The 26,856-nt window shown below is 40.8% G+C and overlaps 1 protein-coding gene across 7 annotated transcripts in view; it reads right to left on the bottom strand.

Annotated features, from left to right (window-relative positions):
* Positions 1–26,856, bottom strand: part of LOC148164759 (uncharacterized) — a 110,687-nt gene that overhangs the window by 58,230 nt on the left and 25,601 nt on the right. For 3 of the 7 annotated variants that reach the window (XR_015767906.1, XR_015767905.1, XR_015767908.1), the window contains 2 exons: positions 23,726–23,854; positions 92–162 (listed from right to left, as the gene is read on the bottom strand). Coding sequence is in view for 1 of the 7 variants with exons in the window: in XM_088021848.1 (XP_087877974.1) it covers positions 92–162 (71 nt within the window). In the remaining 6 variants the exon portion in view is untranslated. Of the gene's footprint in view, positions 1–91; positions 163–9,795; positions 9,934–11,254; positions 11,831–23,189; positions 23,252–23,725; positions 23,855–26,856 lie in introns of those variants that run through there. The other 4 variants (XR_015767907.1, XR_015767910.1, XR_015767909.1 and 1 more) reach the window with 4 other exon arrangements.

The raw sequence follows: 26,856 nt of genomic DNA, 5'->3' as shown, positions 1-26,856 counted from the left end.
ATTTTTTAAAAAAAGTAGAAATTGCAGAGGAATTATCTGCAATGCCAGATAACATCTTTTTCAATGAAGGAGGAATTTCCCTTTTCCTTACCTCTTTCTCCTGCCCATGGCTTCAACCCTGGTGGAGGCAGAGTCAGCAAAGTGGGGTAGAGTGAAGGGTGCCTGTGAAGACAAAGCACATGTCAGTAGAACAGACAGAAACTGATACTGCCAACCTCTCCTAGTCTTAGATTCTCAGCTCAAAGTAGTCGTATCAAGCTGCGGGAGGGGAGAATCTCAAACTCCAAATGAAGTTCAGAGTTTTATTATTAAACTGGGCTGCATCCTTAAATTGCTGAACTGAGACTTATTCTTGTGACTTGAAGCGATTGAGGACTTTTTATAATCTAAGAGTTACTGGAAAATCCATGGGACTTAAACAAGCACACTGAGTTGGTTTGAAAGGGCCACAGGAGGAAACATAAAGTTATTTTATGATTGCACCCTGTTGAGTTCATCTTCTGCTATTTGACAGTTACTCCTGCCTAGAACACTATGAGGAATGATTAAAAACAGTGCAGGCTGTTTAAAGGAATACAACTAGGAAAGAAAAAAAAAAAAAAAAAACTTGGCTTCCTCATAGCGACCACCCAACACAGAGCTCTTTCCTCCACTTCCATTTGAATATTTTTTAAGATTTTATTTAAATTCAAGTTAGTTAACAGATAGTGTATTACTAATTTCAGGGATAGAATTTAGTGATTCATCAGTTGCATATAACACCCAGTGCTCATTACATCACGTGCCCTCCTTAATGCCCATCACCCAGTTACCCCCTTCCCTCATCCCCCTCCCCTCCAGCAATGCTGTTTGTTCCCTCTAGTTAAGAGTCTCTTATGGTTTGCTTAAACCCTACCTAGAAGACTCCCTAGGAAAGATTTTGCCAATAGTATATCATCTCTCTCAAAACAGAGAAACATCCTCGCTCCCAGGTATCAGAAAGAAATGGCTGGTGGAGAGATTGGAGAGAACATATGGGCAAAGAGGTGTCACCACATTATCTTGGAGTGAAGACATCCCCCCGCCCCCCTGCCAGAGTGGTTTGCTATAAAAGTAAACCAACTTGACTCCTTCTTCTATTGCTCTCTGATATTCATAATTTAGCTACACCCGCTAAGGAGTTACCAAAACCACAAAGCAATAATTCTCTGGTCACTTGAGTTTACTAAGGAAGAGACTCTTGATAATTCAGTATTGACAGGTATTCAGGAAACTTAGCTTTGCATTAGTATATCCCAAGCTTGTTAAAGATTATATTAAATAAACATGTACAAGAGTTGGCATGGCTGTTTGGAGACTACTCCTATTCTTTTTTGCAGTCTTTCAAAATTTTTCTATTTATTTATTATTTATTTATTTATTCCTCTGAATATTCATTCCCCATTCCCATTTTCCTTCCTCCCTTAATCAGCAACAATTCATTTGAAGTGTATCCATTCATTTTTGTGTGGTCTAGTAAAGGATGGACTATTTTATGTGAAAGTATTTTCAATTTCTACTAGACAGTCCTGATCCAGACCATAATAAATACTAACTTATCACACATCTATTTGGGGCACTGGTTGCCTGGTTTTCTATGTCAGTTTTTATTGTTTGCCAGAACTGCAGATAGCAACATACTCAAATGTAGGCATTTCATCTTTTTATATTTGTTGTTCCCTGTCTGTATTTCTCTGAAGTATGAAACGGAAGAAAGATACATCAATGTTTGGAGACAAAAGATATTTTCACAATGACAAAACTAGTATTACATGGCCCAAGTCAATGCAAAAAGACAAGAAAAAGAAATAAGTTCTTGCCCTCTTTCACTCTGTATCTCTCCTTCTTCATATGTACATATTTATGTACATGTAATATATATGTATGTGTATGTGTAATAAAGAAATTAAACCATTTTATTTGCAGTTAATACTATTTTCAACTAGAAAGTCCAAAAAAAAAAATCAACAACTTAATTGGAAGTATGAAAGTCAGTAAATTATCCAAATAAAAGATAAACTTACAAAAATTAGTAGTTTTCCCATATAGAAACAATAACCAATTAGAAAATGTAATGGAAATATCCCATTCATAATAGCAACTGGTTCTATAATATACTCAGAAATGAACGTTACAAAAGTATATAAACCCATATTAAAAAAAGATAAAACTTTACTAAAGAATATAAAAGAATTCTTGAATAAATTAAGAGACATCCAATGCTCCTCACTGAGACAATTCAATATGATGATGGCATCTATTCTCCCCAAATTAATCTATAAATTCCATGCAATCCCAATAAAAATCCCAGACAGCATTACAAAGAGAATTTAATATGTTACTTGAATGTTTATTTGAGGGAAAAAAAGGGACAGCCAAGAAAGTGCTTTTGAAACAAAGTGCTTCCCTCAGAATGTACCTATATTTGGGGGTAGGGTCTTTAAAGAGGTAATCAAGTTAAAATGAGGTCACTGGAATGGGTCATAATCTAATATAACTGGTGTTCTTCTTTTTTTTAATTTAAATTCAATTAATTAACATATAATATATTATTTGTTTCAGGGGTACAGGTCTGTGATTCATCAGTCTTATATAATACCCAGTGCTCATTACAACACATGCCCTCCCCATTGTCCATCACCCAATTACCACATCCCTCCAGCACCCCCCCTCCAGCAACCCTCTATTTAACCGGTGTTCTTCTGAGAAAATTAGGACACAGACATGCACAGAGGAAGGACCATGTGATTTACATAGTGAGAAGGCAGCCATCTACAAGTCAAGGAGAGAGGGCTCAGGAAAACAAATTCCTGTTGACACCTTGATCTTGGACTTCTAAACTCCAGAACTGTGAGAAAATAATTTTGTTGGTTAAGCCACCCAGTCTGTGGTGCCTTCTTATGGCAGCCCTAGCAAACTGAGTGTTGAATTTCACTTACTGCACAGGTCAGCAAGCTTCTGTCCAGGGCTAGAGAGTAAGTAATTTTGGCTTTGTGTTCCATTGATTCTCCATTGCCATAACTTAACTCTGCCACTGTAATGTGCAAGTTTCCATAAGCAATATGTAAATGAATCCATAAGCAATATGTAAATGAACAGGTGGCACTTGTTCCAGTAAAACTTTACTTACGAAAATGTGTGGAAAGCTGGATTTGACAAGGGGAGTTGTTGCTGACTTCTGATTTATGGTGGCAAGGTTCAATTTCATGCAGGGATGGCAGCTGCAGTGCCAATGTTGCAATGGTCAAAGCCACATTCAGCACATCTGTCTGCAGTGTTGACAGTGGCTACAGTACTATCTTGATGAACCTTTTCCTGCTGCTCAGTCCATAGAGCTCCCTTGGTTTTCATTCATTTTTGAAGCCTACTACTCAAGCCGCTGGTCAGTACTGACCCCTACACTTCCTCAGTGGAAGGAAATGTATAAGAAAACTATTTGCTTCAGGTGGTCTGGACTTTTGTTGCTTCCAACTGAGAATACAGATTGATACACAGGTCAGTTTACGAGCAACTACCAAATTTAAAAAGAAAAAAAAATGTCCTTTGATCCTTCTACAGAAACATCTTGAATGAAATAACTTCATATATATGCAAAGAACACGTATAAGAATGTTGATTGCAGCCTTTTTGTAAGATTCACATGATCCAGGATTTTATTCTTGACCCTCTTTGCTTACTCCCTAGGTGATTTTACTTGGGAACCTAGCTTTAAAACATCATTTTTATGTTGACAACTCCTAAATTTATAATCCAGTCTGGGCTTCTATGAATTCCAGAACTCTATAGGCAACTCTCTACTTGCTATCTCCCTGTGGACCTATAACAGATTTTTCACATTTAATATATCTCATTGCTTTAGGTAAAGAACAATGGAGTCACCCTTAATTCTTCTATGCTCACATGCTACATCTGATCTCATAGGTTCTACTTTGAAAAAGTTCCCAGAATTCGACCACTCTCCAAGCCATGTTGGCAAGAGCTCTTGTGTCTGCCTTTATCTCCCTCAGTCTATACTCAGTAGTTTGATGCTATTAAAATGTGAAATTCTGTCCCTTCTCTGCTCAAAATTTTATTAACTTTCCAACTCACCCAGAGTTAAAGCCAAAATCTGTACCAGAAGACCTGGAAGAACGACATAATCTGGTACCTATGCCTCTTTAACATTGTCTTCTACCACGATTCCCCTTGTTCACTGCACTCTGGCCACATTGGCCTCCTTGTTGTTTCTCAAAGCCTTTGTTCATGCTGTTCCCTCTGCCTTGAATGTTCTTCCCCCAGATACTGACAAGACTGGTGCTCCTTCTTCCTTCAGGTCTTTGCTCAAATGTTATTTTCTCAAAAAGGCCTAACCTGAACATTCTATCTAAAATTCTAGCTCTCTACCCACAACAGTTCATATCTCTCCTCACTGCTATATTTTTTCTTTATTATATTATATATATTTACATATTTGTTTTGTCTATTTTCTCCAGCAGGTTCCATGAGGGGAGGAATTTTTGTTTAGCTTTCCACTGTTGAATCCCTAGTGTCTTAACTAAAGTGTGGTAGGTAGTGGGCACTCAAAAAATACTTGCTCACTGAATGAATGAACAAATTGAAAAATGAAAACATCGTTAAGAGTCCATTAATGGTGATTATTTAAATAAATTATGGTAGATCCATAAAAGGGCAATATAGAATAAAAACTTTAAAATCAGGTTGCCTGGAATAAAATTCTGTCTCTGATACTTGCTGACTTCGTGGTCTTGGGAAATCTACCCAATCTCATATTTTTCTCATCTCCAAAATGAAGATAATAAAAATACCCACCCCTAAGGATCGGCATAAGTATAAATGAGATTATAATATTAAATGCTTAGCATAGATGCTGACTCACAGCAAATGCCTAAATAATATTAACTGCTATTAATACAGTGGAATGCTATACAACTATTAAAAGCACAAGGCTGATTTACATGAATGGACATCAAAGATCCTAGATGTTAAAGAAAAAAGACATCCCAAAACAAATATGTATAGTATGACCTCGCTTACGTGTAAAAAAAAAAAAATCCCTGTGTGTGTGTGTGTGTGTGTGTGTGTGTGTGTGTGTGTACAGGTTAAAATATGTGAGAAAAAACAAACCAGACTTTTATCCATAGCTAGCTATAATGAAAATTAATTTTTTTTTTGAGAGAGAACGCACACACGCAAATGCATGCGGGAGAAGGGGGAAACAGAGGGAGAGGAAGAGAGAGAATCCCAACCAGGCTCCACACCCAGCACAGAACCAACACTGAGCCAACACCAGGACTTGATCTCAGACCCTGAGATCATGACCTGAGCTGAAATCAAGAGTTGGTCGCTGGGGGGACCTGGGTGGCTCAGTTGGTTAAACGACTGCCCTCGGCTTGGGTCATGATCCCGGAGTCCCTGGATCGAGTCCCACGTCCGGCTCCCCACTCAGCAGGGAGTCTGCTTCTCCCTCTGATCCTACTCCCTCTTGTGCTCTCTCTCTCTCTCAAACAAATAAAATGAAACTTAAAAAAAAATTTTTTAAAAAGTTGGTCGCTTAACCTACTGAGCCACCCAGGTGCCCCAAATTATATGGGAGGCTGTGAAGGAGACTTGAACTTTTCTGTTCCATATGAGTTCGTTGTTTGAATTACTTGACTGAATTATTCACAATAGGCACCAAGTTATTCAAGTTTTTTGTATGTAAAAACCTAAAACTGGGGTAAAAGATTCCTCTTATCCCTGCCTGCCAAGCCATCTTCTAAGAGGATGGTCCAGATCTATGAGGTATGATTTTAAAGGTGTTAGGAAAAGTATCTGGCTAGACTTTTTATCAAAGTATATTAATCTTTTGAAATTCATTTGCCTGTTGATAAGATTTTTAAGTCCCTTTCTGTAATCTGTATTGTTCCCAAGTATAAAATCAGATGTGAGAGTAAAGACTATGCTTTTACAGACTATACTTACTCCCCGTCCCCCGCCTAGCCAAGATTTTGAAATAATCTCTTAGAACTCTGCCCCTTTGTTTCTCTTATTTTTTTTAAAAGATTTTATTTATTTATTTATCAGAAAGAGAGAGAGAGAGCACAAGCAGGGGGGTGGCAGGTAGAGGGAGAAGCAGGCTTCCCGCTGAGCAGGGAGCCCCATGTGCGTCCCGATCCCAGGACCCTGGGATCATGACCTGAGCCAAAGACAGATGCTTAACCGACTGAGCCACCCAGGCGCCCCTGTTTCTCTTCTTAAATATAACCTAGAAACTTAAGTCTGTTCTAGTGTCTCACTATCACCTCCGTGTCACAAATGCCTGACCAATAAGAGCAGCAGAACATGTCTAAGTAGCAGTGTCGCTGTAACCAGTTTTTCCTGTTGATAACAAGTAACTTTCCCCTGTTCCCAGGTTTGAGAACTTGAGCCTCCTTGGACTCTTCTTTCTCCTCATCTTTCACATCCAATCCATTCTGAATAATCAGAAGGTCAACAGACACTTGTGGAAGACTTACAGTGTGCCGGGCACAGAGCCTGGGCTGTGGAGACACAGTAAATCAGGGGCGGTCTTTGTCTTTGAGGCGCTCACAGTCTGGTGGGGAAACAGACATGTAAGCAAACAACACATCCTACTAAGTATTAGGGGAAAAGAAGAATAGCCACTTCTCCTCCAATAATATCTCCTGCATCCACTCCTTCTGCTACCACTCTTATCCAGTCCCTCAGCTGCAATTCTTCCCTAGCTCATCTCTCTACTCTCACTATCTCCCCAATCTAATCCACTGTTTGTATGCAAGGCAGCTAAATGAACCTTCCCAAATCATGATTTTTAGTTTACTTCATGATTTTACATGATTTTACTTTACTCCAACACTCAAAAGCTTCCTTGGTTTCTCAATGCCAACATGATTAAGTGTCTATACCTTAGGGTCAAGGCCAGCACATAGTATGCTTTTAATAAGTAGCTGATGAAAGCTACCCTGTTTTTTAAATTATGTTCAATTAGCCAACATATAGTACATCATTAGGTTTTGAGGGTTGCAAAAAGGGAGGTGGGTGGGGGGATGGGATAACTGGGTGATGGGCATTAAGAAGGGCACATGATGTGATGAGCACTGGGTGTTATTTGCAACTAATGAATCATTGAACATTATACCAAAAACTAATGATGTACTCTACAAAGGCTAATTGAATTTAAATTAAAAAAAAAGAAAAAAAGTAAGTAGCTGATGAATGAATGAATGAATGAATGAATGAATCTGGACTTCAATTCTCTATTCAAGCTTATTATACAATCATATGGCTCTAATCACACTACTTCATCAACATGGATATAAATTCTGTCCCCAAAGCACATCAGCACATCCCTGCCTGTGTCCCCAGAAGCCTTTCCTAACTGCCTCCTGCCAACACTTTAAAGCTCAGCTCTGGGCCCACCTCTTCAGTGGAGTCTTCCCCAAACACCACTCTCTTCCAAATGTCTTTAGAATTCCTCGTCTGAGCCACTCATTTGCTACTTTGGAAGACGCTACTAGGAATTGTTATCTTTTGATAAGTATGCTCTGTCTCTCCAAATAGGATCCCCATAAATTATCAGTCCTCTGAAACTGGAACTACAATTGTTAGCTCTCATATAATAATTACTTAGAGTGCTGGAACAATACCTTTGGAAGAGAAAACAACATTTATTCCCAATAGGTATGAATGACACATTCCCACATCTCCCTCCCATTGCAGGCTCAACAAGAGATCTGATAGGAAATCGCGAGGCAGCAGACCTTGCTAGCATGATAATAAATGAGGAACATGCTGATCAACATCTTCTTTCCCATCAACACGACAGAATTACAAATCTATTTCCAGGGCCAGCTCCATCAAACCCACCAGCTGTCACTGGGTATTTCATAATTTATTTGGTTTGATTATTGAGGATTCAGGCGTGTTTAAATTGGGAAGTGGGAGAAAAGAACCAAGAGCCTTCCTGGGCTCTTTGTGCTAAATTGATAGCATCCCCTTGATAGAGCTCTCCGTGACCTTCAAGCTTTGGAGAAGAGTCAAGCAGCAAAGCCTGTGTTTTTATCTCATTCTACAATGTTGTCACTTATTCCATCCCCAGATTCGGGAGTCAAAGGGCACAGGAACAATCTGTTCAACTTGCAACAACAAAGCTACTGAGGCGGGTCGGACTTGCAGATGGGGGGAGGTCTACCCCCAGTGCCCCCTCCCGCGAAGATAAGCAGCCCGCCTCCTCCACTCCCCTCCAAACCACAGCACTCTCACGCCATGCTGTCGTGCCACCCACCACTGTGTCCCCAAACTTGTGTGTCTGTGCACCCCAAATGGAATAGATCAGGAATAGAATTCTTCAAGATCACAGCTTCTCTTCCTTGTAATTCTTGTCTTCAGAAGAGTGTCCAGCAAAGAGCAGGCCTGTAATGTTTGAACTGAACAAAAACTGACAACTTCCTATGATTTTCAATTTCAGATGATCCTAACAGCATTTCATAAAACACAGGCTGCATGCTCCATCTTGCCACAGGACCGCAGGATGCATATTGCAGCTGTGAGAGTCCAAATGGATGTTTGAAGATCTGTCACCAACTACTGTATAACGTATTAGCACTAATAAGGCATTTTCACATGTTATTGGATTAATCTGCACAATAACCTGTGACGTTGGTGCTATTATTCCCATTTTACAGGTGAAAAAACTAAGGCTAAGAGAAGTCAGGGGTAACAGGCAGAATAATGACCTCTCAAAAATATCAGGTCTTAATCGCTGGAACCTATAAATACTACCTTATAAGGAGAAAGGATCTTTGCAGATGGGATTAAACTAAGGATTTTGAGATGGAAAGATTATCCTGGATTATCCAGTGAGCCCTAAATGTAATCAATAAGCATCCTTATAGGGAGGTCTCTGGAGGGAGATTTCACACACACCACACACACACACACACACACACACACACACACACACACACACACACGGAAGCAACGTGACCACAGAGGCGGAAATTGGTGTGATGCAACCACAAACCAAGAAGTACTAGCAGCCACCAGAAGCTGAAAGAGATAAGGAATGGATTGTCCCCTAGAGCCTCCAGAGGAGAGCGGCCGGTTGACACCTTGATTTGGGGCCAGTGGAACCAATTTTGGACTTCTAGCTTCCAGAACTATAGAATAAATTTCTGTTATTTTAAGCCACAGAGTGTGTGGTAATTTGTTCAGCACAGGAAACCACTACATTGAGTAATAGGCCTAAAGTCAAATAGTAATAAGAGGTTCATCCAGAATTCGAATCCAGGTCCTCTGACTTTAAATCCCAAATCTGTTTCCCTGTTTCACATAGCCACGATGCTGAGAACATGACCCAATCCCTGGCTATGGCAAGGAGCTTTTGGAAGCTGTATTAGCTTTTCAGCCTTCTAGAGTGGTAAAAGTGGCTTACTCCTTCACATTGAACATATCTTTATGTGGCATGCCCAGTACTAGATGAAGTACTTCATATGCATTACGTCCTTCAATTCTCTCAACTTTAGGAATTATGTGCAATTTTTATACCTGTTAAAAATGAAAAAATGGAGCCACAGAAAGGTTAAATTACTTACCCAAAGTCCCATACTCTTTAAGAAATTATTTGCATTTCTAAAAATAAATAATGGCAGGATAATATTTTTCTAAGTTTTAATCATGTTCAATCTCCTTCCCACATCCACTTTCTCCCTCCTTGGAATTTCTTCATATGTTCTACAAGGTGTCTCCCCCAACTCAACTGAGACATTATGAATTACTCACAAAAGCAGGAGAGAACAATGGAGTCAAATATTTTACTCGTGTTTGACAAGCTGAAGTGCAGGTACAAGATGGTACAAATTTGGAAAAATAGGATCTTTGGTGCCCCCGTGTCATTCAGTCCAGGAAATGATTTCATGGCTGGCAAGATGGAGAGAGGAGAGATCTCATGAACAGGAATAGTGGACCACTGAGAAGCTACTCAGAGTTAACACCTAGGAGCTTCATGGTGGCAGAGCCTGTGCTCAGACCAAGGCAGTCTGGGTGTGACCCACCAACTGACAAGCAGGAGTGAAGCTCACATGGCCTTTGGGCAGTTCCATTCAACTCACCTGATATGGACAGTCACTTCCCCTCACCTTCAATGGCTTGGGTCACTCACACAAGGAACCACAAGCGCATGGAAAGGAAGATGGGGCTCTGACATCCAGAGGGATAGGGCGATGGGGTAAGGAGAGTCCCTAGGACTGCATCAGAGCATTTTGTGGACTCCATGGGGTTCTCTGACTCCTCTCACCACCTCCCCCTTTCACTATGGCAGTCAGCAACAAACCAACTAGACCAAGAATGCATCCAACGGTCCCATTGCATATCATCAGCTGTGGAGGAGCCTGACTCAATAGGGTTCTTCTACTGGGAATCTGTCATGGAAAGTGATGTTGATTTGTACTCTGTATCTTCTATTTCTCCAAAGTATTTAGAGATTGTGATATTCAATCTGTTATTTAATCATACATCATACTGCGGGAGTTTCTTTGGTCATCCTGCAGATATCTCTCTTCCACCTCATTCTTCTCTAACAAATGATTCATTAGCAAACCAGTTGCCGTCACAAAGCAATGCACACATTGAGCCTCACTTCTATTTACTCTACCAACGATAAGAGTCCCATCCATTTACCCTAGTGCTAGACCTAGCAACAACTTAACAGCTAGAAAGGGCAAAGCACCAATTACAGTACATAAGGCTTGGTTGGCTGGGTGAGGAGGAAATAGCAAGTTTGACCCTTTTAGACTTAAGCTAACACATAGGTCACCAGCGTCCATTTAGTCAAAGACATTTTCTAAACCATGACAAAAAAATTAACGATATAGTCTACCATAAGCAAATTCTGATATTTTTTCAATCTATAGAACCAGTCTCAAGTCATGTATACATTTATTTCTAAAATGTCAAAAAAAACTGTCATTTGATGGGGACATTTGAGGCACTCCAAAAGAAAGGGAAATGGCATAATAGTCTACAAAAGGAAAACACTGAGCCACCAAGCTGTAAGTGGCCCTCCATTTGGTTAATGTGGCACGGTGTTGAAAACACATTCTTCTCTTCACAGCCACCCCACAAATATTTTGGCCAAATTTCTATAGTATATTATATGTTTAGCCCCAGACCAAGCATCAGGAAGAACAAACTTTGAGTCATTGGCATTCTAGAAGCAACCAGTTCTCTTCCTAATGCTTACCCAAGGGGAATTTTCCCTGCCATAGTCGAGTCTTCTCATTAGATATTTGTGGCAAGTCCACTAAAATGATCCATGTCTGCCCTTTGAGATGGAACAGCTTACACACCCTGAAATTACAAAAACCTGAGTTGATCTGTAGGAATGTCATTGAGCAGAAACCACAAGCAGCACATAGAAGAGTTAGTTTTCACATTAGTACTCTGCAAATCCCACCATGAGCAAGGTGCTACTCCTTCTTTTTAAAGTCCTCCTATCTAGCTTTCAAGACCCTTCTAAAAGGTGAATCACCCTTGCAAGTATTATTATTTCGTATTTACTAGGTGCCCATACCATTTGGGATCATGAAGTTTCTTGACATGCGCATATTTGACACACGTATTCCCAATGTATTTAGTCATGGTCAGTATTCTTCTAGAGTTGAAAATACCACAGAGGAAGTGTGTACTTGACCTGAACTCTTGAGAGTAGACTCTTTTAAGTAAGTATAAACAGAGTGGAAGAAACCCTGTCATCAGAGAGGCATTTGCAAAAGGAAGACCAAGTCAGAACATGAGCAGCAGATGGGGCCTGAGAGCCAAGAATGAAAAACCCAGGAATGCATCCAAACTCTGTAAATCATTATTGACTTAGCTTCATGCCGTCTTAATGACTTTTACTACCTCTTGGTTCCAATTCGAAGTGCATATTAAAGCAAGCAAGATTGCAAAGACCAGAGGGGCTAGAATAGTAAACTACCGGTGGCTTAGTAATCGTTACGCATTAATTATTCAGGAGCTGGAGCTACTCTTTGCAAACATTAAAACCAGTGACAGCAAAGAAATATGCCTTCCGTTTGGAGGATGGGAAAGAGTACTACTATTTGGGGTGATGCTGGCACAATATTTAGCAGAGCATGACAGGTTTAGTAGATAAATAATGTGATGTAGTATCATGCAAACTGTTAGCAATGTATTGGAAGGCTCAAATATTCCCCATAGGGCATTTACATTGGATTTGCTATGATTGCAATATCTGCACAGTGATGCATTACGTGTTTTATTCTCTTTATTATATGTTTTCATTACTTTGTGTGTTAGAATGCAATAAAGAAGGTTGAAGCAATAAAGGCTGATTGATAATAATAATTCTGCAAAGATGTAACTTCCTTTCTAAAGCAGTTCCAGAGTCAGAAGAACCAATGGCACACAATCATCTGTTCCTTTAAGATTTTATCCTCCTTTTGGATAAAGAAATGGTAACTTGTTTGGAAACAGCTTCTGATGACAGTTGGCACTATATGGTAAAGGAGGAGGAAGGTAGGGAAGAATGTGTTCCATTCAGAATGCTGAATCCTGCATGTGGTTCAGGTCTCTGCTTCTCCCCTTGCTTTCATATTCTACAACTATGTATCAGATGTTCTCTTTTAAAGGAAAAAGAAATAAATTTTCCAGATCAGTACTCTCTGGGCTCTCTCACTCTTGACAGCCTATCTCACACTCTAAAGTTTAAGTCTCTTACCAAGAGATTCTCATTAGTAGCTCTCAAACTGGGTTCACTGGAATCAGAAACTTACCGCATGTGTGCTATGGGTCGGGAGAAGAAGAGTATCAACCTAAGTTTAAAGGAGCTTCAGAGATTCAGACTTGTGGCTGAGCATGCGTGATGAACAGGTGGAAGTGTCTATAAGGAATAGATTTTTCACAGAGGTTTTGTGGGGGGTATATGGTTTATTTGTGGGCACCCAGGAGAAGTGGATGGAAATACAGGCTAGTGTTTGGGATATGGGAGAGAGGAGGGCTGCATGCACAAATTAAATGAAATAGTTCCACAAGGGACTTTGGGGACCCAGGGAAGTAACAGTGTTACTTAGATGGAAAAAAATACAACACAGAGTCAGAGCAAACAGCACCCTCCCCGCTTGTATGTCTAGCACAGAGTGGCTCCATCCCCATTAGGATGCCTGGGAACAAGGCACCACTCAGCTCCTTGAGGATTTGCGGCTATGAGAGCACAGAGAGAGAGCACCCAGTCCTAGTCATGCGGATCAGCATCTGCGGGGTGGGGCACCAGTCTTGGAGTCATGGAGAGGCATAGCCTAAATGACTCCAAAAGCAACACACATCAACCAGCAGCACAGTACAGAGCAGCAGGGCTGACAGCACCTGAGAGGCAGCTCCCAGAAATACGGGGGGAGAATTTTGCAGGGAATTGAGGTTTCGTATTATGTAGGTACAGGCATGAGTCAGTGAAACTTGGGTTATAAACATTAAGCGGCTTTATTTGTACTCATAAACGAATGAGGCTTTGGGGAAACTTAGGTTATATGTGAAGCAAAGAGAACATTACATGTGTGATTGCAAAGGGCAGGCAGTCACTCTCAGTATATGATTTCCTAAAAGGTCCAGGCAATATAAGGAGCCCCCAGTTAAACACACAAATGGAACAAAGTAATCGTATATTCAGGTCACACCAGTGAGCTCTCACATGTGAGAGAGTCACTACAGAGGATGACAGAAAGGGTAGGGATGCCTAGTGGTCACACGAAATGTAGGGCAGTACTTGTAAAGTATTGGTCACAAAAGAATGAACGAGAGAGGCTATTAAAGTGCAGACTGCAGGACCCACTCCCCAGAGGTCCTGATTCAGTCAACTCAGATATTCTACAAGCCTCCTCCCAATGTAATCTGTATAGAAGTCGTCTTCAAACCACTCCCAGATAAACACCATCCTAGAGGTATCTGTCCAGGCCATCTGGGTCTACACTGCCAACAGAGCCCAAAACTTGGTCAAGAGAATCACTAAGGCTGTGCCCAGAGGAACTAGAACGCTGTGTAAGGCAGAGAATACAGTGAGGAGGAGAGTCAAGAAAAACAGAGGGAAGAACGAGTGTGGGACAGGGCGATGGACAGACAGGGTCATAGGTCAGGGACAGGGCGATGGACAGACAGGGTCGTAGGTCAGGGACAGGGCGATGGACAGACAGGGTCGTAGGTCAGGGCTTTTACATGGTGTCCATGGAGATCTTGTCAGAAGGTCTCATGTTGGGCTGGACAGTGAAGGAAAACCCTCAAGAGATAACTACATCTAATCGTTTATTTTGAGTATTTTTGTAGTCACTGGGTGTGCTAGGCATGTTTTTTTGAACGTCAAATTGATTTCTTATATATATTTCTCTTAACTCGTGAAATGGCTTGCTACTGAGTTATAGGTGTTAGTTTGCAAGTCCAGTTTTTGAGAAGCTCTTTATTTCTTCATAGATGTTATTTCTCAAAAACTACTTTGTGGGCGCCTGGGTGGCTCAGTTGGTTAAGCGACTGCCTTTGGCTCAGGTCATGATCCTGGAGTGCCAGGATCGAGTCCAGCATCAGGCTCCCTGCTCGGCGGGGAGTCTGCGTCTCCCTCTGACCCTCCCCCCTCTCATGCTCTCTCTCTCTCTATCTCAATCTCTCTCTCAAATAAATAAATAAAATCTTTAAAAAAAAAAGCTACTTTGTGAGGCAGCCTCGTATGACAGAAAGACTATGTGCTTTGGAGGCAAAAAGCCTGCAATTCTAATTCAGACTCTACTCACAAAGTGGGTGACACTGATCAAGTTCTTCAACCTCCTGGGGCATCAGTTGTCTATTTTATAAAATGGAGATGATTGCACCTAAGCCTGCAAGTATTTTGTGTGGATTAAATTAAATAAAATATGTGAAAGTAAAATATAGTTGTGAGGCATCCCTCACAGTGCTTGGGATTTAAAAGGCACTGAGTAGGAGAGGCGGAGCAAGATGGCGGAGGAGTAGGAGACCTAGATTTCGTCTGGTCTCAGGAATTCAGCTGAATAGGGATCAAACCATTCTGAACACCTACGAACTCAACAAGAGATCGAACAGGAGAGTAGCAACAACTCTCTGAACAGAGAAGCGACCACTTACTGGAAGGTAGGGCGTGCGGAGAAGTGAATCCGAGAGGATATTCGGGAGGAGAGACGGCGGGGGAGGGGCCTCCGTGGGCCGCTTCTGGCAAGTGCTAGAGCCGCGGAGCACAAAATCGGACCTTTTAGAAGTTGGCTCGGAGGAGGGACGTCGCTGCAGTGGCTAAGTGGGGGTGGAATCCTCCCGGGACAGTGTGGTCTCAGGACCCTAGGGGTCACAGAAAGACCGGGGGTGCCTGAGTGCGCCAGAGCTCCCAGGTATCAGAGCAGGGAAGTCGGCTGCAGATACGGAGCAGAGTCGCAGGCTCTCAGCTCGGGGTTGCCATAAACTGTGATCTGCGGCCCAGTCGGGGCACGGCTCCCCCAGCAGGGACCCAACAAGCGGCAGAGCCGGGGAGACTCCCCTTCCTTCCCGGGGAGGAGTGGTGCGGGAACGCACTGCAGGGATCTGCTGGGTTTGGAGACTCCGCGCGGGGTCGGGTGCCAGAGATAGCAACGCTCGATCACAGGCCGGGTGAGCACGGAGTGCGGCCGGAGACCGGGGAGACGGGAGTGACTGCTTTTCTCTGGGGGCACACTGAGGAGCAGGGCCCCGAGTTCTCAGCTCCTCCGGGTGGAGATTGGGAGGCCACCATTTCTGCCCTGGTCCTCCAAAGCTGTACCGAGAGCTTGCAGGGAACAAAAGCTCCTGAGAGCAAACCGGAGCAGCTTCCTTAGCCCGGACCAACAAGGGCGGGGCAATTCCGCCTCCGGCAAAGACATTTGGGAACCACGGCAACAGGCCCCTCCCCCAGAAGATCAGCACAAACAGCCAGCAAGCCAAGACCAAGTTGATCGATCAAGGAGAATAAGAGAACTCCAGCGCTAGGGGAATACTGCACATAGATTCATGGCCTTTTTTTTTTTTTTTTTACCATGATTCATTATTTCATCAAAGTTAATTTTTTAAACTTTTTTTTTTATTTTTATTTTTCCCTTTTTCAACCAACATCTTATAAATCCCTTTTTAAAAAAAAAAAAACATTTTTTATTTTTCATTTTGAGAGTCATATTTTATCCCTTCATAGTAGTTACCCTTATTTTTGGCATATATATATAAGTTGTTCTCTCTTTAAAATTTTGAGGTACAGTTTCTTCTAACAGATCAAAATATACCCTAAATCACTAGTGTATGGCTTTGTTCTAGTCTCCTGCCTGATCACATTCTCTCCCTTTTTCCTTTTTTTTTTTTTCTTAAATCTTCTTTCTTTTTTCAAACATCTTACCAAGTCCTTTTATAAAATCTTTTATAATTTTCATCTTTACAGTCATCTTCCATCCCTTCATTGTATCAACCCTTATTTTGAACATATATGTCTTTCTTCTTTTAAAATTTTAGGAGGCACTTTTTTCTAACAGACCAAAATACGCCCAAAATCTAGTGTGTGGAACTGATCTATGCACTAGCCTGATCATATTTGATCATATTCTGCCTTTTTTGTATTGTTTTGTTTTTATTTTTATCTTTTTTTTTATCTTTTTTTTTCTTTTTCTCTTTCTTTTTTCTTTCTTTCCCTTTCTTTTCCCCTGGTTTCAGGTCTTTTCTGATTTGTATACAGTATATTTGCTGGGGACATTGTAAACCTGTTAGCATTTTGTTCTCTCATTCATCTATTCTCCTCTGGACAAAATGAGAAGACGAGAGAAATCACCTCAGCAAAAAGAACAAGAGGTAGTACCGTCTGCCAGGGACCTACTCAATACGGACATTAGTACGATGTCGGACCTAGAGTTCAGAATCATGACTTTAAAGATACTAGCTGGGCTTGAAAAAAGCGTGGAAGTTATTAGAGAAACCCTTTCTGGAGAAATAAAAGAACTAAAATCTAACCAAATCGAAATCAAAAAGGCTATTGATGAGGTGCAATCAAAAATGGGGGCACTAAATGCTAGGATAAATGAGGCAGAAGAGAGAATCAGCAATATAGAAGACCAAGTGATGGAAAATAAAGAGGCTGAGAAAAAGAGAGAGAAACAACTACAGGATCACGAGGGTAGAATTCGAGAGATAAGTGATACGATAAGACGAAACAACATTAGAATAATTGGGATCCCAGAAGAAGAAGAGAGAGAGAGAGGGGCAGAAGGTATATTGGAGCAAATTATAGCAGAGAACTTCCCTAATGTGAGGAAGGAAACAGGCATTAAAATCCAGGAGGCACAGAGAACCCCTCTCAAAATCAATAATAATAGGTCAACACCCCGACATCTAATAGTAAAACTTACGAGTCTCAGAGACAAAGAGAAAATCCTGAAAGCAGCTCGGGAGAAGAGATATGTAACCTACAATGGTAGAAACATTAGATTGGCAACAGACCTATCCACAGAGACCTGGCAGGCCAGAAAGGACTGGCATGAGCTCTTCAGAGCACTAAACGAGAAAAATATGCAGCCAAGAATACTATATCCAGCTAGGCTATCATTGAAAATAGGAGAGATAAAAAGCTTCCAGAACAAACAAAAACTAAAGGAATTTGCAAACACGAAACCAGCCCTCCAAGAAATATTGAGAGGGGTCCTCTAAGCAAAGAGAGAATCTAAAAGCAGCAAAGAGCAGAAACGAACACAGACAACAGACAGTTAACAGTCACCTTACAGGTAATACAATGGCACTAAATTCATACCTTTCAATACTTACCCTGAATGTAAATGGGCTCAATGCCCCAATCAAAAGACACAGGCTATCAGATTGGATTAAAAAACAAGACCCATCAATATGCTGTCTGCAAGAGACTCATTTTAGACCCAAAGACACCCCCAGATTGAAAGTGAGGGGGTGGAAAACCATTTACCATGCTCATGGACACCAAAAGAAAGCTGGGGTGGCAATCCTTATATCAGACAAATTAGATTTTAAAACAAAGACTGTAATAAGAGATGAGGAAGGACACTATATCCTACTTAAAGGGTCTATCCAACAAGAAGATCTAACAATTGTAAATATCTATGCCCCTAACATGGGAGCAGCCAATTATATAAGGCAATTAATAACAAAAGCAAAGAAACACATTGACAACAATACAATAATAGTGGGGGACTTTAACACCCCCCTGACTGAAATGGACAGATCATCTAAGCAAAAGATCAACAAGGAAATAAAGACTTTAAATGACACACTGGACCAAATGGACTTCACAGACATATTCAGAACATTCCATCCCAAAGCAAAGGAATACACATTCTTCTCTAGGGCCCATGGAACATTCTCCAGAATTGATCACATCCTAGGTCACAAATCAGGTCTCAATCGGTACCAAAAGATTGGGATCATTCCCTGCATATTTTCAGACCACAATGCTTTGAAACTAGAACTCAACCACAAGAGGAAAGTCGGAAAGAACTCAGATACATGGAGGCTAAAGAGCATCCTACTAAAGAATGAATGGGTCAACCAAGAAATTAAAGAAGAATTAAAAAAATTCATGGAAACCAATGAAAATGAAAACACAACGGTTCAAAATCTTTGGGATACAGCAAAGGCAGTCCTGAGAGGAAAGTACATAGCAATACAAGCCTTTCTCAAGAAACAAGAAAGGTCTCAAATACACAACCTAACCCTACACCTAAAGGAGCTGGAGAAAGAACAGCAAATAAAGCCTAAACCCAGCAGGAGAAAAGAAATCATAAAGATCAGAGCAGAAATCAATGAACTAGAAACCAAAGGAACAGTAGAACAGATCAACGAAACTAGGAGCTGGTTCTTTGAAAGAATTAACAAGATTGATAAACCCCTGGCCAGACTGATCAAAAAGAAAAGAGAAATGACCCAAATCAACAAAATCATGAATGAAAGAGGAGAGATCACAACCAACACCAAAGAAATACAAACAATGATAAGAACATATTATGAGCAACTCTATGCCAGCAAATTAGATAACCTGGAAGAAATGGGTGCATTCCTAGAGATGTATCAACTACCAAAATTGAACCAGGAAGAAATAGAAAACCTGAACAGACCTATAACCACTAAGGAAATTGAAACAGTCATCAAAAATCTCCCAAGAAACAAAAGCCCAGGGCCAGATGGCTTCCCAGGGGAATTCTATCAGACATTTCAAGAAGAATTAATACCTATTCTCCTGAAACTGTTCCAAAAAATAGAAATGGAAGGGAAACTTCCAAACTCATTTTATGAGGCCAGCATTACCTTGATCCCAAAACCAGACAAAGACCCCATCAAAAAAGAGAATTACAGACCAATATCCTTGATGAACATGGATGCAAAAATTCTCACCAAAATACTAGCCAATAGGATCCAACAGTACATTAAAAGGATTATTCACCAGGACCAAGTGGGATTTATTCCTGGGCTGCAAGGCTGGTTCAACATCCGCAAATCAATCAACGTGATACAATACATTAACAGAAGAAAGAGCAAGAATCATATGATCCTCTCAATAGATGCAGAAAAAGCATTTGACAAAGTACAGCATCCTTTCTTGATCAAAACTCTTCAGAGTATAGGGATAGAGGGTACATACCTCAATATCATAAAAGCCATCTATGAAAAAGCTACAGCGAATATCATTCTCAATGGGGAAAGGCTGAGAGCTTTTCCCCTAAGGTCAGGAACGCGGCAGGGATGTCCACTCTCACCACTGCTATTCAACATAGTATTAGAAGTCCTAGCCACAGCAATCAGACAACAAAAAGAAATCAAAGGCATCCAAATCGGCAAAGAGGAAGTCAAACTCTCACTCTTTGCAGATGATATGATACTGTATGTGGAAAACCCAAAAGACTCCACCCCAAAACTGCTAGAACTCATACAGGAATTCAGTAAAGTAGCAGGATATAAAATCAATGCACAGAAATCAGTGGCATTCCTATACACCAACAACAAGACAGAAGAGAGACAAATCAAGGAGTCGATCCCATTTACAATTGCACCCAAAACCATTAGATACCTAGGAATAAATCTAACCAAAGAGGCAAAGGATCTGTACTCAGAAAACTATAAAATACTCATGAAAGAAATTGAAGAAGACACAAAGAAATGGAAAAACGTTCCATGCTCATGGATTGGAAGAACAAACATTGTGAAGATGTCAATGCTACCTAGAGCAATCTACACATTCAATGCAATCCCCATCAAAATACCATCCACTTTTTTCAAAGAATGGAACAAATAATCCTAAAATTTGTATGGAACCAGAAGAGACCCAGAATAGCCAGAGGAATACTGAAAAAGAAAAGCAAAGCTGGCGGCATCACAATTCCGGACTTCCAGCTCTATTACAAAGCTGTCATCATCAAGACAGTATGGTACTGGCACAAAAACAGACACATAGATCAATGGAACAGAATCGAGAGCCCAGAAATGGACCCTCAACTCTATGGTCAACTTATCTTTGACAAAGCAGGAAAGAATGTCCAATGGCAAAAAGACAGTCTCTTCAACAAATGGTGTTCGGAAAATTGGACAGCCACATGCAGAAGAATGAAACTGGCCCATTTCCTTACACCACACACAAAAATAGACTCCAAATGGTTGAAAGACCTAAACGTGAGACAGGAGTCCATCAAAATTCTAAACGAGAACGCAGGTAGCAACCTTTTTGACCTTAGCCACATCAACTTCTTCCTAGAAACATCGCCAAAGGCACGGGAAGCCAGGGCAAAAATGAACTATTGGGATTCCATCAAGATAAAAAGCTTTTGCACAGCAAAAGAAACAGTCCACAAAACCAAAAGACAACCGACAGAATGGGAGAAAATATTTGCAAATGACATATCAGATAAAGGGCTAGTATCCAAAATCTATAAACAACTTATCAAACTCAACACCCAAAGAACAAATAATCCAATCAAGAAATGGGCAGAAGACATGAACAGACATTTCTCCAAAGAAGACATCCAAATGGCCAACAGGCACATGAAAAAGTGCTCAACATCGCTCGGCATCAGGGAAATCCAAATCAAAACCTCAATGAGATACCACCTCACACCGGCAGAATGGCTAAAATTAACAAGTCAGGGAACGACAGATGTTGGCGGGGATGTGGAGAAAGGGGAACCCTCCTACACTGTTGGTGGGAATGCAAACTGGTGCAACCCCTCTGGAAAACAGTATGGAGGTTCCTCAAACAGTTGAAATTAGAGCTACCATTCGATCCAGCAATTGCACTACTGGGTATTTACCACAAAGATACAAATGTAGGGACCCGAAGGGGTACGTGTACCCCAATGTTTATAGCAGCAATGTCCACCATAGCCAAACTGTGGAAAGAGCCAAGATGCCCATCGACAGATGAATGGATACAGAAGAGGTAGTATATATACACAATGGAATATTATGCAGCCATCAAAAGGAATGAGATCTTGCCATTTGCAACGACGTGGATGGAACTGGAGGGTGTTATGCTGAGTGAAATAAGTCAATCAGAGAAAGACATGTATCACATGACCTCACTGATATGAGGAATTCTTAATCTCAGGAAAGAAACTGAGTGTTACTGGAGTGGTTGGGGGTGGGAGGGATGGGGTGGCTGGGTGATAGACATTGGGGAGGGTATGTGCTACGGTGAGCGCTGTGAATTGTGCAAGACTGTTGAATCACAGTTCTGTACTTCTGAAACAAATAACGCAACATATTTTAAGAAAAAAGGAAAAGAAGAAGATAACAGGAGAGGAAGAAAAGGGGAGTATGTCAGAGGGGGAGACGAACCATGAGAGATGATGGACTCTGAAAAACAAACTGAGGGTTCTAGAGGGGAGGGGGGGAGGGGGATGGGTTAGCCTGGTGATGGGTATTGAGGAGGGCACGTTCTGCATGGAGCACTGGGTATTATGAACAAACAATGAATCATGGAACACTGCACCAAAAACTAATGATGTAATATATGGTGATTAACATAACAATAAAAAAATAAAAAATAAATAAAAAATAAATAAAAGGCACTGATTAAATGGCAGCTGTTAACTAGTATTACCAGACTAGTCTATAGCCTTGAATAGCCCATCTTTCTAAAGATGTAGTTAGCAGATTATCACACTTTTCCATATTATAAGCAAAAACGGAACTATTTTTATAATACCTCAGCATACACATGTATTTATATGTCTAACCATTATATTAAAATAGGATGTAGGACCAATGTGAATTTCACAGAAATATCAGCACTTGGAGAAGGTTATTTTTTTCACATGCTCAATCAATCCTAGTTTTTCTTAGATGTAAGCAGAATGTGTTCTTTTTCCTGGTAACCTTTGATTTGCTTATGCCTATTTTCTGTACATCCCCCAGATATGGATGGTCACTTGAGCATGGCAGGCCCAGACAGACCACCCTGGGGTCACAGAAATCCCCCTGGTCTCCTTGCTGTCATTTCTTAGTACTAGCCCCTCTTACAGTCCCCATTACTACTTAAGTCTAAGATGCACTGCCAACAAGTCTATTCTTCCCCCCCCCCCCCAGCTAATAAGGAGCAAGGTAAGGAGTTAGAAGAGCAATGGGAGTAATCTGGGAGAGCAAAGTTAATCCCCGTACAGCAATTCTTTGTGGGCTTTCCCTGTATGACAATGTGTTGTAGTTTATGGGTTACTAGACTATGATTGGTAAATTCCATAAAATGATGAATTTAGTGTTTTTTGGGAGCACAGGGAAGGGAGCAACTATGAAAGGCAGGTTCAGTATGACTTCAAAGAGGAAGTGATATTTAATCTGGGTACTGAGATTATAGTGGTAGAAGAGTCAAGAGTATTTCAGGCAGTGTGAACAGGATATGCAAAAAAAAGAGCAAATACCTTGTTGTGGTTAAAACTGTGTGTGTGTGTGTGTGTGTGTGCACATGTGTGTCTAGAGGTAGTGATAAAGGATTGGAGGTGAGATCAGAATGGCAGGTTGTGACTGGACTGGGAATAGCTTTTCACCCAAGCTACTGAAGTTGTACCTTTATCCATAAGTTTCAAGAGTCTTTACAAAATTACTTCAATAGCAATATGTGCATAAATTATATGGAACAAGAATAGATGAGAGGAGACTAGTTAAAAGCTTACTTTTAACTGTTGGTATATCTTGTAGACCACCCATACTTCCTATACTAATACAAAGTAGAGATGATCCTACAACAGAAGAAAAGTCACATCAACAATCAGCATCCTGTTTTGGTGACTTAGATTTAAATTCTTTAAATTCTAGTTAGTTAACATATATGGTAAAATTGGTTTCAGGAGGGGCGCCTGGGTGGCTCAGTCGTTAAGCATCTGCCTTCGGCTCAGGTCATGATCCCAGGGTCCTGGGATCGAGTCCCACATCGGGCTCCCTGCTCCGCGGGAAGCCTGCTTCTCCCTCTCCCACTCCCCCTATTTGTGTTCCCTCTCTCGCTATCTCTGTCTCTGTCAAATAAATAAAAGCTTTAAAAAAAATTGGTTTCAGGAGTAGGATTTAGTGATTCATCACTTACATACAGCATCCAGTGCTCATCACAAGTGCCCTCCTTAATATCCATCACCCATATAGCCCATCCCCCACCTACCTCCTTCCATCAACCCTCAGTTTTTTCTCTATAGTTAAGAGTCTCTTATGGAGGCACCTGGGTGGCTCAGTTGGTTGGGTGTCTGCCTTCGGCTCAGGTCATGGTCCCAGCGTCCTGGGACCCCTGTTTGGTGGAGAGCCTGCTTCTCTCTAACCTTCTGCTGCTCCCCTTGCTGGTGCATGCTCTCTGTCAAATAAATAAATAAAATCTTTTTTAAAAAGGAGTCTCTTACGGTTTGCTTCCCTCTTTTTTTTTTCTTGTTCTTATACTGCATTACTTTTTAATTGATAAATGTATTTGTTCATTGCCCCCCCCAAAAAGAAGACATGGAGGAATCTTAAATGCATATTACTAAGCAAATGTAGCCAATCTGGAAAGGGTACATGCTATGTGATTTCAACTATATGACATTCTGGAAAAGTCTTCCCATGGAGACAGTAAAAAGATCAGTGGTTGCCAGGGGTGGGACTGGACAGAGATGAACAGGCAGAGCACAGAGGATTTTTAGGGCAATACTCTATATAAAACATACTCTATATGATACCATAAAGAGGGATACATATCATTACACATTTGTCTAAACCCACAGAATGTACACCACCAAGAGTGAACTCTAAAGTAAACTCTGGACTTTGAGTGATTATGATGTGTCAGTGTAACTTCAGTGACTGTAACAAATGTACCATTCTGGAAGGGGGTGTTGACAATGGAGGAGACCATGCATGTCGGGGGGGGTATACATGGGAAATCTCTGTACTTTCTTCTCAATCTTGCTGTGAACTTAAAAGTATTCTGAAAAACATAAGTCCTTAAAAAGAAAAAGAAGTCATAGACTCACTAATCAGGGCATGAGATTGAATTTTTGTCATAGAAAGGAAAGCTGTCTCTCTCATCAAAATGAAGGTATGTGATGAGAAGAACCAGTTGTATGAACTTGGATAAGACACTTACTCTCTCTAAGCCTCAGTTTCCTACTATTTAAAATGAGATACAATTAAAAATTGTATCTAAATCGCAAGAATTAATTATGTTCAAGTCTCATGCATTGAACTAATAAAGTGAACTGAACTCAATTAAACTAAGGTGAAGTTATTTTCAGCAGATAGAGGACCACAGAGTCATCCTAGCTGATATGGTATGTTATCCCTGTACAAGGTCATGAGGTAAGGCTGCTTATACTTCTTTGGAACATGCTGCACACAGACTATGTCTGGTTAGATTCCCTCTATGTCAAGATCAGCCACTGTCAGATGCTGCACACAACTGCTGAATGATCAGAAAACTAGTTCTCAATACGCACTCCCTCAGAGTCTTGTCATCCAGTCAGTGATATTCCCTCTTCCAGTGCACAGTGCAAAGCTACCATCCCTACTACTTCCTCCACAGGGCCAGCTGACATCTGGAGCATTCAGGCAAAATGAGATTCTAGGCTATTAAATATTTTCCAAGACAGAAAGCCTTAGTGGCCGGATAAAAACAAAAAACAACAAAAAAGGAAAAAACAGAATCTGAAAGAAACTGGTTTGTACACACACACACACACAAAACCTTTAAGCCTTTGGGATTTGGTCACCTTCTCAGCTGTATAGAACCTATTTCTGAATTGATCACTTTCTCCAAAGTTGATCAGAGGCAGACAGCATGCCTTCTATCCTGCGTATGCCAAGAACAATGTCAGCACTCAACAAATAAGAAAGAAAAATGATGATAAAGATGAGAGGCTAAAACCCTAGGCAACCTTTTGCCAACTCCTGCTTTTGAAAGTCTAAATTGCATGCTGAACCATATGGTTCCACATACTAGTGGCTTCTCTGGGGAAATGACTCAATCATACATTTGCCTTTCTGGGGATGGCTGAGTTTTCTACAAGCCCTCTGTCGTCACAAGCCTACACACTTTTTGTTGAAAGAAAATCTTGTGAAAAGCAGAACATTCAAGGGTCATTAGTAGTCACACTCATAAGGTTTCATACTTACCCACGACCCTCCAAAAAGGCCTCCCTGTGGTTACTAAATTTTTCCTCTTGCTGAGATCTCCCAGCATGCCCTAGGTTTATCAAGTAAAGCCAAATATTAAGAGGAAAATCTTGAAAATCCTTCAGTGCCTGGGGTGGAATTAAATCAGACAAGCTCTCCACTCTGGCACCAGCCAGCTGAGCTACAAACACTGACCCAGCCCACGCTGAGAAGACTCATCATGAGTAGAAACCCATAATGTTACCAGAATACGTTGTAGACTCACAAATGGGGGAAATGAAGTATATAAAAAACAGTGGGAAAGTTTGCAGAAATAACAGTTAATATTTATTTCAGGCATTTATCTGTACATGGCAAGGTTGAAATGGTTTTTTCCCCCCAGCATTTCTTTCTACCCTCAGGGCCTAATATTGGGTAAAGATTCTGAATTCCTTAATCATAGCAGCTATACACCATGTCTCAATTTGCTGCTAAAAGTGCTTTTGCCAAAGTGAGCACTTGACCCAAAAAAACAGTTGACATTAAAAATGAAAAAAAAAAATACTGAGCTGGAGACAAAAACATGGAAACCCATATTCCTGGTCAAATGAATTTTATTATGCCATGTTTTAGTGTCTTCTTTATGTATTCTACTTGGTTGCTCAGATTGTGAAGATTACAAAATAAAAATTAAGTGGCTATGTAATATCTGACTTGTCAGTTTTTCCACCTGGCATTTCTTTCTTTTGCAGCATTAACTCTAACTATCTCATAGAGAGGATGCATGAAATATGGAAAGCCACCTGTCTCATTTAGCAGACTGGGAAGGGTAGAGGGCTCGAAGTTAAGGGGGCCTGATTTCCAAGCTCACACTTGCTATTTTATGCTATGTGTCCTTAAGTAAATTGCTATGGCTCCCTGGACCTTACCTGTGTTTAGGCTTCTACAGAAAATGTCATCCTCAATAAAGAAAACATTATCTCTGAGATTGTTGTCTCTGAAGGAGAATCTCTGGGCATGTCTGCCAAATACCCAAGTCTGAATAAACTGAATAACCAAGAGTCTGCCAAATAAAAATGGTGTTCTTGGGAAACGCCGCTGGTTCAGCTCACAACTCAAACACACAAGTGCTTTTTTTCTTTTTTTGGTATTTTGTGTGTGACAGAATTTATGAATTTATGAACGCTAAAAAAAGACGTAGTCAAGAATTAAGATTAATAGGCTTCTTTATCA

This window comes from Eumetopias jubatus, unplaced genomic scaffold, assembly GCF_037043125.1.
Source record: "Eumetopias jubatus isolate StellerSeaLion01/CBP00866 unplaced genomic scaffold, mEumJub1_p1.0 scaffold_3, whole genome shotgun sequence".
NCBI classification, from domain to species: Eukaryota; Metazoa; Chordata; class Mammalia; order Carnivora; family Otariidae; genus Eumetopias; species Eumetopias jubatus.
Note: the sequence above shows the minus strand (reverse complement) of the source record. Positions and strands in the feature narration are given on the sequence as shown.